Genomic DNA, 17,910 nt, shown 5'->3' with positions numbered 1-17,910 from the left:
GACGTCATCCCTGCTCCCCCCCCCCCCCGCCTCTCCCAGGACAGCCCTGCTGGATGCCAGTGCACTCAAAAGTTAAAACAAATTAGTGTCAGTGACTCAGTTTCAGGGACCCTTCCTAGTAAGGGTTAATGTAAACTGATGCTTGATTGATTACCTTATTATCTCCCGATCTTTTCATCGCCGTCAGTCTCGGCCGTCAGTTATGTGCCCTCTGGCCGGCCGATCTCCTCCTCCCCGCTGGCCGGAGTTGTGGAGTGCACTAGACTGACGGCGATAAAACGATCGGGAGATAATAAGGTAATCAGGCATCAGTTTACATTATTATTAATATACAGGATTTATATAGCGCCAACAGTTTGCGCAGCGCTTTACAATGTAAAGGAAGACAATACAGTTACAATACAGTTCAAAACAGGAGGAACTAGAGGGCCCTGCTCGTTAGAGCTTACAATCTAGAAGGGAGGGTCAAGTGAAACAAAAGGCAATAACTGTGGGGGATGGGTTGATGGAGAAAAGGAGGTACATTTGTTAGGGGTTGGTAGGATAGGCTTCTCTGAAAAGGAGGGTTTACAGAGATCGCCTAAAAGCTAATAGAGTGGGAGATAATCGGACAGATAAGGGTAAGGAGTTCCATAGGATTGGAGAGGCTCTGGAAAAGTCCTGGAGGCGAGCATGGGAGGAGGTGATGAGTGAGCTAGAGAGCAGGAGGTTTTGAGAGGAACGAAGAGAGCGATTAGGTTGGTATTTTGAGATGAGGCTGGTGATGTAGCTGGGGGCTAGGCTGTGGATTGCTTTGTAAGATGTTGTAAGTATTTTGAATTTACATACCCTTACCAGGAAGGGTCCCTGAAACTGAGTCACTGACACTAATTTTTTTAACTTTTGAGTTCACTGGCAGCCGGCAGGGCTTTCCTGTGAAGTGCAGGGGGGGAGGCTGCTATATAATGTAAATTGGCTGTGTTATGTCAATGGGGGGGCTGTGTTATGTCAATTGGGGATGTGTTATGTCAATTGGAGGGCTGTGTTATGTCAATGGGGGTCTGTCTAATATTAATGGGGGGCTGTGTTATGTAAATGGGGGCTGTGGGCAGTAATCGTGATGCATCGATAATCGTTCACATGCTAATCGTAATCAAATCGAATTGTGAGACCAGTGAAGATGCGCAGCCCTACTATAGAGCCACGCAAGTGGGCGTATACACTCTGGTAAATGACAGCCCATTCCCTCCATTTCTTCTCCATGCCCACCAACCAGCTAAATACAATGGGGGCAGGATATTACATCTTGATTGATGGAGACTTCCCCTGCCTCTTATTCTAAGACACAGACTGTGATTAGCAGAAATCCACTTATACCATGTTATTGCCAAAAATAATAAAGATTTGATTTCAATTCTATATTTGTATGACAATTTAAAACAGTTTATTTATATGTATTATTATTTTTTTTTTTTTTACTGGGTCACATGGCAGCTGTATTTAAGTTAGGAAAAAAAGGTACTTAAATTTTTTTTTTATTAAAATAATTACAGTTCCTGTTATACCTGAAGGGTTTCACATGTACTGTCACTTTAAGGCTGGCTCCACCCAGGAGTGATGACAAGGGTCAAGGGGCAGAGTGGCCATCTTTAGACACATGTAGAGATGTATTGATATGCAGAGCTGTCCTGTAATGCTGTACAGTGAGTCCTGAATAAACAACCGTTGTTCCAGACCAGAGTCCTGTGTCTCTCACAACACGGAGAATATAACAGTGGCGACGAGGATGGGATTTACAAGATTACTATCCGTGTGAGAAAGGAAAGGAAGAAAAAAAAAACTCTGGATTGTCAGGAATACAAACACCCACAGAGCCCAGCAGGAAAATGTCATTGATCGGGACATTAAGTGAATTTGATGGCGAACAGACAACGTGGATTTCTTGGATTGAAAGATTAGAACAATATTTCTGTGCAAATGCCATCCCAGGCGACAGGCAAGTAGCAGTGTTTCTGACAGTGGTTGGTGCTAGGACATATGACACTCTTAGGGATCTGCTTTTCCCTGAAAAACCAGCAACTAAGACTTTGGCAGAGCTCCTGACACTGTTAGGAAATCACTTCCAGCCTAAACCACTAGAGATTGCAGAAAGATTCAGGTTCTATCAGCGGCAGCAGCAGCCAGGTGAAGATATTAAGGCTTATGTGCTCGCCCTTCGCAGACTAGCCTCAACTTGTTCTTTTGGGGAGTATTTACCAACTGCACTGAGGGATAAGTTTGTCATGGGACTGAATAGTGAGTCTAGCCAAAAGAGACTGTTAACAGAGAAAGACCTTACCCTTACAAAGGCAATTGAGATAGCTTCAGTGATGGAAATGGCTGTGAAAGATACAGAAGCTTTGAACCCCCAGAGCAGAAGGGAAGAGGTTAAAGAGGAAGTTTTCAGAACAGCAGTCAAGCAAACTGCAGCTAACTGTAAATATAGAACCTCACCAACCAGGACGTCAGCTTGCTACCGTTGTGGGAATACAGACCATGATCACAAAGTCTGCCGGTTTAAGGATCAGCTCTGTCATAATTGTGGTAAGGCAGGCCATCTGAAACGAGTCTGCCGTAGTAAGAAGGTGCGAAATAAACAACCTCTGAACCCCAGGACAAAGGCATATATGGTGGGAAGATATACATCGTCATCTGAATCAGAGGATGAGGAAGTGCTCCACAGATTGGACATACATCATATGCATTCAGCACCCTCAGCAATGACTGTAGAGGTAACCGTGGAAGGAAAGAAACTCAAGATGGATGTAGACACAGGAGCAGCAGTTTCAGTTATCACCCAGAAACAATGGAGAAAACTTCTGATCCGAACAACTGTCCGTCCAACACCAATCAAACTGCAGACATATTCAAAGCAGATACTCCACCCACTGGGGTACGTGAAAGTACAGGTATCCTACAAGGGTCAGACAAAGAGAATGCCATTATATATCCTAGAACATGGGGGACCCCCTCTTTTTGGGAGAGACTGGATTGCTCACTTTGGCATGCCAGACATCGCCATTAACCCCTGCAACACCGTGACCATCCCATCAGGGGATGAAGAGGGATGGGTGAAGTCCCTGAAACAGCGATTCCCGCAAGTCTTTGATAACCATTTGGGAAAAATAAAGCATGACTGTGTGAGACTCAGGCTGAAACCCAATGCCCAGCCTAGGTTCTTCAAAGCTCGGACGGTACCTTTCGCACTCCGAGCAGGTGTGGAAGCTGAACTAAGCCGGCTGGAGGAACAAGGTGTCATCTCAAAGGTAGAGCACAGCGAGTGGGCATCACCAGTTGTACCAGTAAAGAAAGCGAATGGGGACTTACGCATTTGTGGCGATTTCCGCATGGCACTAAATTCTCAACTGGAGATAGACCAGTATCCCCTACCCAGAGTAGATGACATTTTTGCCTCTCTTGCAGGAGGTCAAAAGTTCACCAAGCTTGATCTCAGGCAAGCTTATTTACAGTTTGAGGTCCACCCTTCGTCCCGCAAGTTTCTAACAATCAACACTCACAAGGGACTGTATGAATACAATCGGATGGTGTTTGGGGTAGCCTCCGCCCCAGCCATTTGGCAACGCAAAATGGATGAGATTTTGGCGGACATTCCTTTCACACAGTGCCTGTTAGATGACATGCTCATCACGGGCCTGACGGACCAGGAACACAAGCGTAACGTGGAGCTTGTGTTGGCCAGACTCCAAGAGCAGGGTCTAAAAGTGAACTTAGCGAAATGCCAATTCATGGTACCTAAATTGGAGTTTTGTGGCCACCTTGTGGATGCAGAGGGTATACACACCACGGAAGCCAAAGTTGATGCTTTAGTAAAAGCTCCAGCCCCGACCAACGTCCAGCAGCTGCGTTCATACCTGGGCTTGCTGAACTATTACCACAAATTCCTGCCGGATCTAGCACACACTTTGTTTCCATTAAACAAGCTTTTGGAGAAACACTCCAGATGGAACTGGTCGGCTGCATGCCAACGTGCTTTTGAAGTTTCTAAGCGAAAGCTGTTGGCGTCACGCATGCTCGTGCACTATGACCTCCAAAGGCCTCTCACCTTGGCTTGTGATGCCTCACCCTATGGTCTAGGGGCTGTACTATCTCACGTTTTACCAGATGGGTCAGAGAAACCTGTGGCATTCGCCTCCAGGTCCTTGACAAAAGCAGAAAGCAATTACTCTCACATTGACAAAGAGGCTCTGGCGCTCATATGGGCAATTAAGAAGTTTCATCTTTACCTGTATGGTAGGGAATTTCCATTAACAGAAAGAGAAGGCATAAATATAGGGATGTAAACTAAACTGAGCGTGTTTAGTATCACTTTAAATGTTTGCAGCTATCAGGCTGTGTACAGGTACCCATACCTAGATAAAAAAAATGTGGACTGTAACATAAATTGCACTGTAACATGTATCATGTGTCTTGCAGATTCTCCAGATACAGGACATTCTGATGCCCACAATCCTCACGACTCTAGAAGAGGACTCAAAGATGAGCCGCTTGATGTCCTGTCGTATTATCCGGGCTCTATTGGGGGCCTGTGAAAATCATTTAGATCCAGACCAACTGAACAAGATCTACCTTGGTAAGTGTTCTTTTAAGGATACTATTAACTAATCTAAAAATGGATAAAGGAATGAATATTCAGTGGGTACATATAGAACTAATTTTGGATTCACAAAATAATTACCAGTAACATCGACGTCAGCTTTCTTTGCACTAAACTTAATGCTCCATTGAACTTTAAATTTAAGACCCTATTTATCTCTGTTTCAAAATATATTCATAGTGCATCAAAATAAAATGTGTTCAATATCTTACAATTCATTTTCTTAAAAAAGCAGCTATAGCCTGAGTAGAAAAGACTGTCACCTGCCTTCAGCTGCAGAGTGGGACCTTTGCTGTCTGAAGGGAAGCATCAGTCTCTCTGCAAAGGTCTGGCATGCCCCCTACTATGCCAAATCTTATAGCTCTCTGATTGGAGAGCTTATGCTCCCTGCTGATTGTAGAACTCTGGCTGTGGCTTAGCAGATGACATGCAGAAAGATCACAGTTTATCCACAGAGTGCAAGGGTGCCACTCTGCAGCATGATGGAAGATAACCAGCTTTTTACTCAGACTAAAAAATGCTCCACAAAGAAAACTAACCAAAGGACATTAAACACCTTTTGTTTTGATGCACCTAGAATGTATCCATCTGATTTAAATCAAGAATTCAATTAGGCTTTAAATCAGCTTTGGAAAGCAACCACATCCTATCTGTTGTAAAGAAGAACTCTTGCACTCTGTAGGGAAACAGTGATCTCTCTGCAGTGGTCACACACTGTCCCCACTAAATCAGACCTTATAGCTCTGCTGTCAGCAAAGGTCATGCTCCATACAGATTGGAAAGCCTTAGCTCTGACTTAACAGTGTTATATAGGTATTGCAAAATTTTCATTATATAATACAATTTTCTTAATTGTACATCACAGGACACAGGAGAGTTCAATTCCTAAACCATTGGGTTATGCACTACCTCCAGGTGATTGGATCCTGGCTAATAGCAGCCTTGAACTAGGCCTGCATAACATGGCCCTGGAATGAGCTTTCCTTCCCAGGAAAGCTTCTGACCCTCCTGCCCAAGATATGATAGTTGTGTTCCCTGGAACATCCCTCTTGAAACTTTTCCATGATGATGCTGGAGTTGATGGTAGCCTCCTTCAAGGCAGTCCCTTATACTCTGTTTCCTATAAGACTGTTCCAACTCAACATTGTGACAGCATGGTACAAATGGACCCTCTCATTGGATCACTCTGTGTCTAAGCACCAAAAATTTGCATTGGACTGGGTACAATCCAGCCCAGCAGCGGATCCTGGGAAAATCTTTTCTTCTGTAGTGTACAAGGTGTCAAACTAGTGAACAAATCATAGATTCCCTGACTATTCAGGGGACATGGTTGTTGAAAGGAAGACTGGATAGCGATCAATGTTCTGGAGCTCAAGTTGATATGATTTTCCCTTCAATATTGGACCGCTCTACTATGGGACCATTAGTCAGGGTCCAATCCAACAACAGCACAGAAGTGGCATACATAGATCAACAAAATGGCACCAAGAGTAAAGCCACTCTCTGTAAGTGAAGTTTATTGTGACCTGTGCAGAACTGCATGTCCCAGGCCTGTCTGTGTCATACATACTAGTGTGCGATATTGGCAAATGGACTTATAAAGCTATCAACATCTGGATCCTGGGGAGTGGTCCCACCACCCAGAGGTGTTTTCCTTCGGCGGGAAATGCCAAATGTGCCTTGAAAAATTATTCATACCCCTTGAAATTTTCCACATTTTATCATGTTACAACCAAAAACGTAAATATATTTCATTGGGATTTTATGTGATAGAGAAACGCAAAGTAGCACATAATTGTGAAGTGGAAGGAAATGATAAATGTTTTTTTTAATCTTTTACCAATATCTGAAAAGTGTGACGTGCATTTGTATTCAGCCCCCCTGAGTCAGTACTTTATAAAATCACCTTTTGCTGCAATTACAGCTGCAAGCCCTTTTGGGTATGTCTCTACCAGCTTTGCACATCTAGAGAGTGAAATTTTTGCCCATTCTTCTTTGCAAAATAGTTTAATCTCTGTCAGATTGGGTAGGGAGTGTCTGTAAACAGCAATTTTCAAGTCTTTCCCAGATTCTCAATTGAATTTATGCTTTGATCTAAACCATTCCATTGTAGCTCTGGCTGTATGTTTAGGGTTGTTGTCCTGCTGGAAGGTGAACCTCCGCCCCAGCGACTCTTAACAGGTTTTCTTCTAAGATTGCCCTGTATTTGGCTCCATCCATCTTCCCATCAACTCTGACCAGCTTCCTTGTCCCTGCTGAAGAAAAGCTTCCCCACAATTTGATGCAGCCATCACTTTTCACTGTGGGGATGGTGTGTCCAGGGTGATATGCAGTTTTCGTTTTCCGCCACACAGTGTTTTGCTTTTAGGTCAAAAAGTTCAATTTTGGTCTCATCTGACCAGAGTCCCTTCTTCCAAATGTTTGCCCCCCACATGGCTTCTCACAAACTGCAAACAAGAAAACGTATGGCTTTCTTTCTACAATAGCTTGCTTATTGCCATTCTTCCATAAAGGCTAGATTTGTGGAGTGCTTGACTAATAGTTGTCCTGTGGACAGCTTCTCCCACCTGAGCTGTGGATCTCTGCAGCTCCTCCAGAGTTACCATGGGCCTCTTGGCTGCTTCTCTGATTACTGCTCTCCTTGCCCGGCCTGTCAGTTTAGGTGGACGGCCATGTCTTGGTAGGTTTGCAGTTGTGCCATACTCTTCCCATTTTCGGATGTTAGATTGAACAGTGCTCTGTGAGATGTTCAAAGCTGGGATATTGTTTATAACCTAACCCTGCTTTAAACTTCACAACTTTATCCCTGATTTGTCTGGTGTGTTCCTTGGTTTTCATGATGCTGTTTGTTTACTAAGGTTCTCTAATAAACCTCTGAGGGCTTCACAGAACAGCTGTATTTATACTGAGATTTAATTGCACACAGGTGGCCACTATTTACTAGTTAGGTGACTGCTGAATGCAATTGGTTCCACATTTTAGTTAGGGGTATCAGAGTAAAGGGGACTGAATTCAAATGCATGCCACACTTTTCAGATATTTATTTGTAAAAAAAAACATTTATCATTTTCCTTCCACTTCAAAATTATGTGCCACTTTTGGTGTTGGTCTATCACATTAAAACCCAATAAAATACATTTACGTTTTAGGTTGTAACATGACTAAATGTGGAAAATTTCAAGGGGTATGAATACTTTTTCAAGGCACTACTAATGTTCAGACTCTACAACAAATTGGACAGGTTTGTGTCCTGGAACAGAGATTCTTAAAGAGGTTGTAAACGCTAAACAAAAATAAATAAAATAAATATATACTATAGTTAAGGTACAGTATATAAGTAATAAAATGCCGCCGCGCCCTTCCCGCACTAATTTAACACAACTAGAGGATGATCAAATAAAAAGGAATCAGAATACACAGGTTTACTTCTGAGTGATAATAAAGGAACACTCTAACCACCATGACCACTTCAGTGATTTGAAGTGGTCATGGTGGTAGGAGTCACTGCACATGCTCCCCTCCCCCCTCTGAGACAGCCTCTGCCTACCGTTAGTTGGAAGCTGCTGTGGCCGTGCCCCCAACCTGACTTCCTTCCTCCCCAGCAAAAAAAAATTGTCAGGGGGCAGTGGGCCGCATTGCCTGAGGTTCCGGGCCGCAGGTTGGACATGCCTGTTATAGGGTCTAGGGCTCACAGTAATGGAGGTAAACATATCTATAAAAACAACAAGTTTTTATTGAACAAATGGATCAGAGAATATTAAAACAATATAACATAGTCAAAACTGGATGAACTGTGAGGTGTCTTGTACACTGCCGGTTTGACGTGACACTGCCGGTTTGACGCGTTTCGCAGACTGGTATAACCAGTCACTGCTTCGTCAGGAACATAATAGGCAATACATTCGCCTTTACAGACTTCAAAAGAGAAAAACAGAAAACAAAATTCACCAAAAATATATAACCGTGCATGCCTCGGATCCATGAGGAGCCACAATCCCCAAGCCGTCACCCAAGGGGGGAGCCATGCATAGCACCCTCCCCTGGCGACAGACCAAATGGTACAGACTGGACCGTGCTTCTAGAGGGCGGCAGACCCCTAGTGGTGGCAAATGCTTCAAGATGATGGTATTCATTTCCCAGGGAGTGCGTATAGCATCTAAATAAATAGAGAATAGAAATACACTTGGTCCCATTTTAATTTTGATTCCCATATTCCAGTAATGTCTAGAAAATACCTCTTTTATATATACGTTCGAGTCTAAAGAACCAATCAGAAGTATCCGTGTTTACCTATACAGGCAATCACTAGGGATAGTATAATACTTCCACCATCCGCTTCCTCTTTTAGCCTTACATTGCATTGATCTAGACAGACCTACATCCCATTGTGTGTCAAGGGGTCAAAAAGCCACATAATCACTCCATGGGTCTCAAATAATGCACATCCCTTACTCCTGCAAGTGTCCAATATTAGCTAGGCTGCCATAGTCTGCAATTGTAATACCTGCAGTAAGGTTCCTGCCTGTCACAATGGCACGTCCAGAGGAGCCGGCTGTCGTCGTTCTCTGCACACTACCAACTAATAAGCCGGTCCCACCGGAATTGAACGATCGCCGGCAATCAACTTGCGGTGGGACCGGCTTATTAGACCCCTTGACACACAATGGGATGTAGGTTTGTCTAGATCAATGCAATGTTAGGCTGCCATTGGGAAAGGCAGGAACCTTATTGCAGGCACTAGAATTACAGATTATGGCAGCTTTGGTAATATTGGACACTTGCAGGAGTGGGGGATTTGCAATATTTGAGACCCAATGAGGGATTATATGACTCCTTGATTGGTTCTTTAGATTGGTTTTCTAGACATTACTGAGATTAATTTACATCTACATATATATATATATATATATATATATATATATATATATATATATATATATATATATATATGAATCAAAATTAAAATGGGACCAAGTGTATTTCTATTCTCTATTTAGATGCTATACGCACTCCCTGGGAAATGAACACATCTTGAAGCATTTGACACCACTAGGGGTCTGCCGCCCTCTAGAAGCACGGTCCAGTCTGTACCATTTGGTCTGTCGCCAGGGGAGGGTGCTATGCATGGCTCCCCCCTTGGTTGACGGCTTGGGGATTGTGGCTCCTCATGGATCCGAGGCATGCACGGTTGAACTAGTATTGGATTGTTAATGTCAAAATATGAAGTATGGTAAGCATGCAATCATTTAGTATAGATAGGGTGTTGCTTTTTGCACACCAGATCTATTACATATATGTTTATATATTTTTGGTGAATTTTGTATACCAGTCTGCAAAACGCGTCGAACTGGCAGTGTACAAGACACCTCACAGTTCATCCAGTTCTGACTGTTATATTGTTTTAATATTCTCTGATGTTTTTAGCATTAGTCAAATAAAAACTTGTTGTTTTATAGATATGCTTTACCTCCATTACTGTGAGCCCTAGACCCCTATTAATAGATATATCACAGGTGGTTTCTGGGACCACGTGGTTATAGGTCTATTTTTTCTTTTCCAATACACGATTTTGGTATGGGGGTCTGGGACTCTCATAGAGTTGATACCTCCTGCTATCTACAAAAAATAAAAAAAATAAATAAAAAAAACCCCTGAAAGACAAAAGCATAATGAGTTAGAATGCATCGCATACTAGCTCATTATGTAATACTTACCTTAGAACGAAGCTCCGCACATCGGTGTTACCGCTGACATTTTCCCCGGAGTTACTTCCGGGTTGGCAGGCTCTGGCGCTGTGATTGGCTGGAGCTGCGATGACATCACCACCGCGGGAGCTGCCGTTCATGTCACGGGGCTCGGAAGGAACGGCACCAGTGGCCGTTCCTTCAGAGCGCATGCGCCAGTGATGTCACTGGCTGCATTTCATGTAAATCTCTCCTAAACGGTACATGTTTAGGAGATATTTACACTACCCATAAGTAAGCCTCTCCTATAGGTAAATGTTTGCAGAGGAAGTTTACTTCCTCTTTAGGCTTTTAGGGTTGATGTCCTAATCACTCACTGAAATCCGTTCAGACTGATTTATGCATTTCCCTTCCTCACGGTCACTGGCTTTGACAGCTTTTAAACTATTGAAGCCCAGATCCTGAGGGGCTTTTAGGCAGCAATAGGGGGTGGCATTGAAGGTATTAACCTGGGTCTAATTTACCACTTGATAGATCTGCGCAAAAGTATGATTTTTATTTTCAGGATTCAGTTAAGAAACAGTAAAGGTTACAAGAATAAGTATTATGTTAACTCACTGTAAATTCTGTGTTATGAATGTCTTATTTATCTTTCAAATTTGTATTTACAGAAGTATTAAAACGACTTGATGATGCTTCAGATGAAGTCCGAATCACAGCTGCCAAAACAATTAGTCTGTGGTTTAAATGTATTGATGACCGGTATGACAGGACCACCTATATGGCTCACCTGGAATTCTTATACCGAGGTCTCCTTGTGCACCTTGATGACCCCGATACAAACCTGCAGACTACAGTACTAGGTATGTTCTCTGCCAGGAATTTATTATGGTCTTAGAACTGTGCTATAAATTACACAAAATGCTTACTAAAATATTTGTGTGGGCCTACCCTGATCTGGAGGAAGACAAACATGCAGTGCTCAAAGCATGCTATATACTTTCCCCTGATATTTGATGCTCCTTCAAAGGGAGGTCTTTGAAGTGCTTGCTGGGTATGTACTTGGCAGGAATGTGTGCAGAAAGCCCACTGTGTATTAACACTTGCCAGTACAATGGCCTACAGAGACCCTGTCAGATACAGTATGTTCATTCAAACAAAGTGACGTGGTCTTTTCTATAAGCCCATTTCCCAGACCAAGGTATACTTACCTTCACATGGCTTATTCAACACTTCATGTGTTAAGGACATGAAGAGGGTAAGGTGTTCTGCGGGTCAGGAGAACAGAACTAGGCAGGGCTGATTTCAGTGCAGCAGAGGTAATACTGTATGTTGTCAGTTCAAAGTGCTGGGTTCCTGGCGCTGATCATCCTATCTACCTTTCTTGTGCATTGAATGACACTGATATCCTCAGACTGTCAGTTATACTGCCGCCTACAGGAGACATGAGCACTGGCAACAAAAAAGCTGTCCCTTCCCCCACAACCATCAGACATCAGAGCAGTTTTTTGCTAGTGTCCTCAGAGTGGACGTATCTTTTTCAGTTCTGCTGTTCTCAATAGATGGCCTGCTTGTATCTGAACCTTGTCCAGCTATGGAGTATGCATGGTCAAATGGTGATCATTTTTCATTTCAGCAATGTCAGTCTACTAAACACTTCCTGGTTTTGCTTTTGTATGGTTTTCCTGTCCGTATTCATACACAGAAATCCTGGTTAAGGTGTCAGACTGCAGATTTCTTGTATCAGAAGTGCTTGTACTGAATGGTCTCATTTCCAGATACTATTTATCTAGGATGCTACTGATGGCAAGAACACCAATCTTCCTTAGTTGAAGAACCTAAGAAATAGATTGCCAAGTCTTCCCTTGTGCGATTTTCATTGTGAGTTGCAACTTTTATGCAACTTTGGATGGGTGCGACTTGGATGCAACTTTTGCTTTGACTGTTTTACAACTGTCGCATTGATAACATTAAGATGCGACCTCCCATGCAAATTTTGAGAGTTTACATTGCAGTCTATGGCACTCAAGTCACATCAAAGTAGTGCAGGAACCTTTTTAAAGTTGGTGCAACTTTAAGTCGCATAGATTTGAATGGCTTCCATTAAAATACAAGTGTGAATGGGGCCATAGCCTCTCCACTTCCCCGTTGAAACCTTCCAAGCAAGGTTCTTAGTCAGTTCTAGCACTTGGTGTGCTAAATCATCAGAAGAGTATTTCTTGGCATGCAGGGGGATGCTTGGACAACTTGCACCTCTGACATATGGGTGCAGGAGGGTGGTATTCCCAGATTAGGAGCCTCCTTTTCAGGTTTTCTTTTTTGCAGTCTGTGTCCTTATTAGAAAAATCACCAGTCATTGTATATGCTTGACAGCAATTCTGGGCTTCTACTCCAATTTTTATCACCGGCAGCAGGGCAAGACCTATACCAGTGATACTGATTTGCCTGTCTCTAAGGGTTCGGGGGAGTTTTGTACATTAGGTTAGTGAGAAGAGGAAAGATTTGCTATATTAGGGATTGAGACTAGGTCCACTTTAAAGAAAGAATAACATGATTGTATTTTTTTTTCAGATCTACTGTCAATTACAGCTCTGGGCTTCATATAAATAATCTCTTTTAGTGTGTGTTAATTTTTCAAAACCTTATTTCTATGTATATTTTGAAATGGTATATGTACATTACCTCGCATTCTAACTCATGTAATGTCAGGGTAATGGCTCTAGATGGCAGTATAATACTAAAAAAAAAAAAAAAAAAAATGCAAGTGCTATACTCAGGTTTGTATACAGGATTATATTTTTTACGAACCTTCGTTGTTGAACTACAGATTAAGTTATAAAGTTGCACTGATGTATACAGTTTGTTAGCTTGTGTGACCCATGATTTGTCAAGCCCTAGTTTGGCTGCCAAGCCTGATATTTGTCTTTTTGTATGTATAATGTTATAATACTTATGTAAACACATTGGATCTGTCATATAAAAAGTGCACTAGAGATGATATTTCTTGTTGCTCATAGCAACCAAATACGCTTCCTTGATTTGTTTCCAAATCTGGACTATAAAAATGACAGCTGGGAGCTGTTTTCATAGAGGTTATAGTGTACCTGTGTCCATGGAAAACAAACTAAAAGCAGCTAGAAGTAAAATTCATCTCCCCATAAGGCCACTTTCAGTAAAAATGTACATTTTACCAAAAGCTGCGTTTAGCTGATTATTCTTTTGGTAATAACAGGTGCACTTTAAAGCGGAGTTCCGGCCACAAAATCGACAGTCGATTTTGGGCCATCCACTTCCTATTTGTCACCTGAAAAAGAAATGGGAAGTTACGTTTTTTTTTTTTTTTTTTTTTTTTACTTACCTTGTAATTGCAGAAAAAAAATACTTACCTTTCTTCCACTTCCTCCCGCTGCCCGCGCCGTCACTTCCGCTTTGCAATGATTCCTGGGAGCTGAACGTCAGCGCTCCCAGGAATCAATGCGCCTGCACCTGCTCCGACGTCAGTTCCGGTTCAGGCGCGTCATACCTTGCTAAACAGCTTCTGGGCATGCCCAGAAGCTGTGCAGGGATGACGCTGCGGCCCCGGAAGGGACGGCGGGGCTGGCGCAGTGCATCGTGGGACCGAAGAGGACGGAAGAGGACACTGAAGAGGATCGCGCTGGCTTCAAGCTGCCCACACCTGAGATGGCAGCACTGGAGAAGAAATTTTCTAAGTAAGTATTTCTTCTAAAAGGTAAGTGCGAACCAGGACAGATCAGAGGCTAGCCATTGTGGAATGTACTAGCCCTGACAGTCCCGGGGGTATGTATTTTTAATTTTTTTTTGTGGCCGGAACTCCGCTTTAATCTGATTGCACAATCCTGTTTAGGTATTCAGATTCATAAAACTTTAATAATCCCAAAGGGAAATGAATATGATACAGCTACAACATTTAACATTGTATGCAGTGGCGGAGCTAGACTTTTAAAACAGGGGTGGCAAAGGGGTGGCTAGGTATTATTTTGGGGGGTCAATATACAAAGTGTAATTTAGTGTCAGATTCGTCCACCGCAATGTCGCAGTCCCTCTAATGATCGCTGCCATTACTAGTAAAGACAGGATACAGGTGGTGGTGATCAGAGGATACAGACAGGATACAGGTGGCGATCAGAGGATACAGACAGGATACAGGTTTGCCCCCAATGATTATTGCAGAGTGCCACAGCAATGCCCCCAATGATTATTGCAGAGTGCCACAGCAATGCCCCCAATGATTATTGCAGAGTGAGACAGCAATGCCCCCAATGATTATTGCAGAGTGCCACAGAAATGCCCCCAATGATTATTGCAGTGAGACAGCCTTGCCCCCAATGATTATTGCAGAGTGCCACAGCAATGCCCCCAATGATTATTGCAGAGTGCCACAGAAATGCCCCCAATGATTATTGCAGTGAGACAGCCTTGCCCCCAATGATTATTGCAGTGAGACAGCAATGCCCCCAATGATTATTGCAGAGTGCCACAGAAATGCCCCCAATGATTATTGCAGTGAGACAGCCTTGCCCCCAATGATTATTGCAGAGTGAGACAGCAATGCCCCCAATGATTATTGCAGAGTGCCACAGAAATGCCCCCAATGATTATTGCAGTGAGACAGCAATGCCCCCAATGATTATTGCAGTGAGACAGCCTTGCCCCCAATGATTATTGCAGAGTGCCACAGCAATGCCCCCAATGATTATTGCAGAGTGCCACAGAAATGCCCCCAATGATTATTGCAGAGTGAGACAGCCTTGCCCCCAATGATTATTGCAGAGTGAGACAGCAATGCCCCCAATGATTATTGCAGAGTGAGACAGCCTTGCCCCCAATGATTATTGCAGAGTGAGACAGCAATGCCCCCAATGATTATTGCAGAGTGAGACAGCCTTGCCCCCAATGATTATTGCAGTGAGACAGCCTTGCCCCCAATGATTATTGCAGTGAGACAGCCTTGCCCCCAATGATTATTGCAGTGAGACAGTCTTGCCCCCAATGATTATTGCAGAGTGCCACAGAAATGCCCCCAATGATTATTGCAGTGAGACAGCCTTGCCCCCAATGATTATTGCAGTGAGACAGCAATGCCCCCAATGATTATTGCAGTGAGACAGCCTTGCCCCCAATGATTATTGCAGAGTGCCACAGCCTTGCCCCCAATGATTATTGCAGAGTGCCACAGAAATGTCCCCAATGATTATTGCAGAGTGAGACAGCCTTGCCCCCAATGATTATTGCAGAGTGAGACAGCCTTGCCCCCAATGATTATTGCAGTGAGACAGCAATGCCCCCAATTATTATTGCAGAGTGCCAAAGAAATGCCCACAATGATTATTGCAGAGTGCCACAGAAATGCCCCCAATGATTATTGCAGAGTGAGACAGCAATGCCCCCAATGATTATTGCAGAGTGCCACAGAAATGCCCCCAATGATTATTGCAGAGTGCCACAGCATTTGCCCGCAATCATTGCAGAGTGCCAGCGTCCCCCCCCCCCCCCCCCCCCCCATGAGACCGGCTTACTTACCTCACGGACGGACGGTCATCACAGCAGCTTATCATCGGTCCGCGGCTCCCTGCATCTTCTCAGTCCTCCCGCCGGCGCCTCCTCGACCAATGGCACGGCATTTGCCATTCGGCCAATCAGGAAGCGGGAGGACCCGCTCCCTGATTGGCCGGAGGAGGATCCATGTGACAATAGCGAATTTTCATTCGCTATTGTCACAGAATGGGCGGGCTCGGCTTCGGGACGCACTGTTCTGCTGCTCCCTGACCCTGGCCGCCAGCTTAGAGGGATCAGCCGGTTCTGCGAACCGGCTGATCCCATCCCACCACTGCCTGTGATTCCTCCGCTGCCAGCCTGGATCGGGGTGGCAACAGGGGTGGCAGGGACTTTTTCTGGGGTGTCAATTGACACCCCAGCTAACCCTCTGGCTCCGCCACTGATTGTATGCCAAAAATGATGTAGTGCGAGGGCCTTCCTGCTTGAATATAAATTGTATGAATCGTTCAGATAGATAATTGTTGGCAAATCTAAAGGAGATTCAACAGAGATTGTACCATCAAATTTTAATCTGTGGCCATACACCGTTCCATTTTTTTTTTTTTATCTGATCTTTCTGCGATTTGAGGAAAACCATTGAATCCGCAAATAATTAAATAGCTGTAATTTCCATTCTGATCGAATCAGACTCAGTTTTGATCAGATTCGAGCACACTGAGTTGATATGCATGGGTTGTATATTATCAATCAAACGGCAGCACTTGGGTATTTTTATCCATGAAAATGATCATATTTCGATCGATCGGATTATGATATTAAATGGTGGAACCAAAGATGTAATCAATACCCTAACTTGGCCATGCAAATTTTTTATTAGTGCAGAGGAGGAAGAAGAGGACACTGCAGAGTTTCTAACTTGTCTGATCAATATCTGTGGGCACCTTGAGACATGAGATCGTTGGCAGCTGTCATCTTGGCTATTTCTTAATTTATCCTAATTTGTATATTGAAGGGCTGAGCTTAGGGCAGAAAGGCAGATTTTTTTTTTTCACTTCCAAGTAAATGTTTATCAGCATTAATGAAGAAATGACAGGTTCTCTTTACTAGTTTATGACTTTAGATAATAGTGATCTTTGTGTTTGCTTTATAGATGTCCTAAAAGAAGCCAGTATTGTGTATCCCTCTTTGTTAGTGCAAGAAATTGAAGCTGTGAAGCATAAACACAGGACTCCTGCATATTGTGATCAATTGCTTCAGCACATTCAGTTGAACAAAGACAACCATCAAACAGAATCCACGTCGCCGCCATCGCCTGACTCACAGTAGTGCGTGTAACTGACCTTCCACCTTCTCCTGCCTTACGATTTTATTTAGAAAATGTATTTATTTTATATCAAAAAAATAAAAAAAAAACAATCATGGACTTGAATTAGGAATAAGAAGCTGCATGTATTGTACATGATTTTTTTATTGGGATTGCCTGCATTGTGTATAATTATATATTTTTTAAAATGAGAGTTGAAAGCGCATTTTTTAAGCAGCTAATCATCAATAACAAAAAGATAACCTACACGCGCCAGTCAGTTCCCCCTGTTTATCTTTTTAATCTAAACGCAGCTTTAGTTGGTTCCTTCCTCTGACCTTCACATCATTACTGTATCCTGTAATACAGGGATCTCCAAACTTTCTAAACAAAGGGCCAGGTTAATATCCTTAATACTTTAGAGGGGCCAGTAGGATTAGAAAATATTCTGGAGTCGGTAACAATACCCCATCATTGGTGTCACTGAGCAGAATAGTGCCCCATCATTTGTGTCACTGAGATAAATAGAGCCCCATCATTGGTGTCACTGAGAAGAATAGCACCCCATCATTGGTGTCAGTGAGGAATAGTGCCCCATCATTGGTGTCAGTGAGGAATAGTGCCCCATCATTGGTGTCAGTGAGGAATAGTGCCCCATCATTGGTGTCAGTGAGGAATTATGCCCCATCATTGGTGTCAGTGAGGAATTATGCCCCATCATTGGTGTCACTGAGAAGAATAGCACTCCATCATTGGTGTCAGTGAGGAATAGT

The 17,910-nt window shown here is 43.3% G+C and overlaps 1 protein-coding gene across 1 annotated transcript in view; it reads left to right on the top strand.

Moving 5' to 3' along the window:
* The window catches only part of DNAAF5 (dynein axonemal assembly factor 5), a 125,612-nt gene extending 108,308 nt beyond the window's left edge, over positions 1–17,304 (top strand). Inside the window, exons 11-13 of the mRNA XM_082260645.1 lie at positions 4,453–4,609; positions 10,989–11,180; positions 16,985–17,304. Coding sequence (XP_082116771.1) covers positions 4,453–4,609; positions 10,989–11,180; positions 16,985–17,160 — 525 coding nt within the window. The 3' untranslated portion in view covers positions 17,161–17,304. The remainder of the gene's footprint in view (positions 1–4,452; positions 4,610–10,988; positions 11,181–16,984) is intronic.
* Positions 17,305–17,910: the final 606 nt, after the last annotated feature.

Source organism: Pelophylax lessonae (genome assembly GCF_965119305.1).
Source record: "Pelophylax lessonae genome assembly, chromosome: 6".
NCBI lineage: Eukaryota > Metazoa > Chordata > Amphibia > Anura > Ranidae > Pelophylax > Pelophylax lessonae.
The sequence above is the reverse complement of the archived record's forward strand: the minus strand, read 5'-3'. Positions and strand labels throughout refer to the sequence as shown.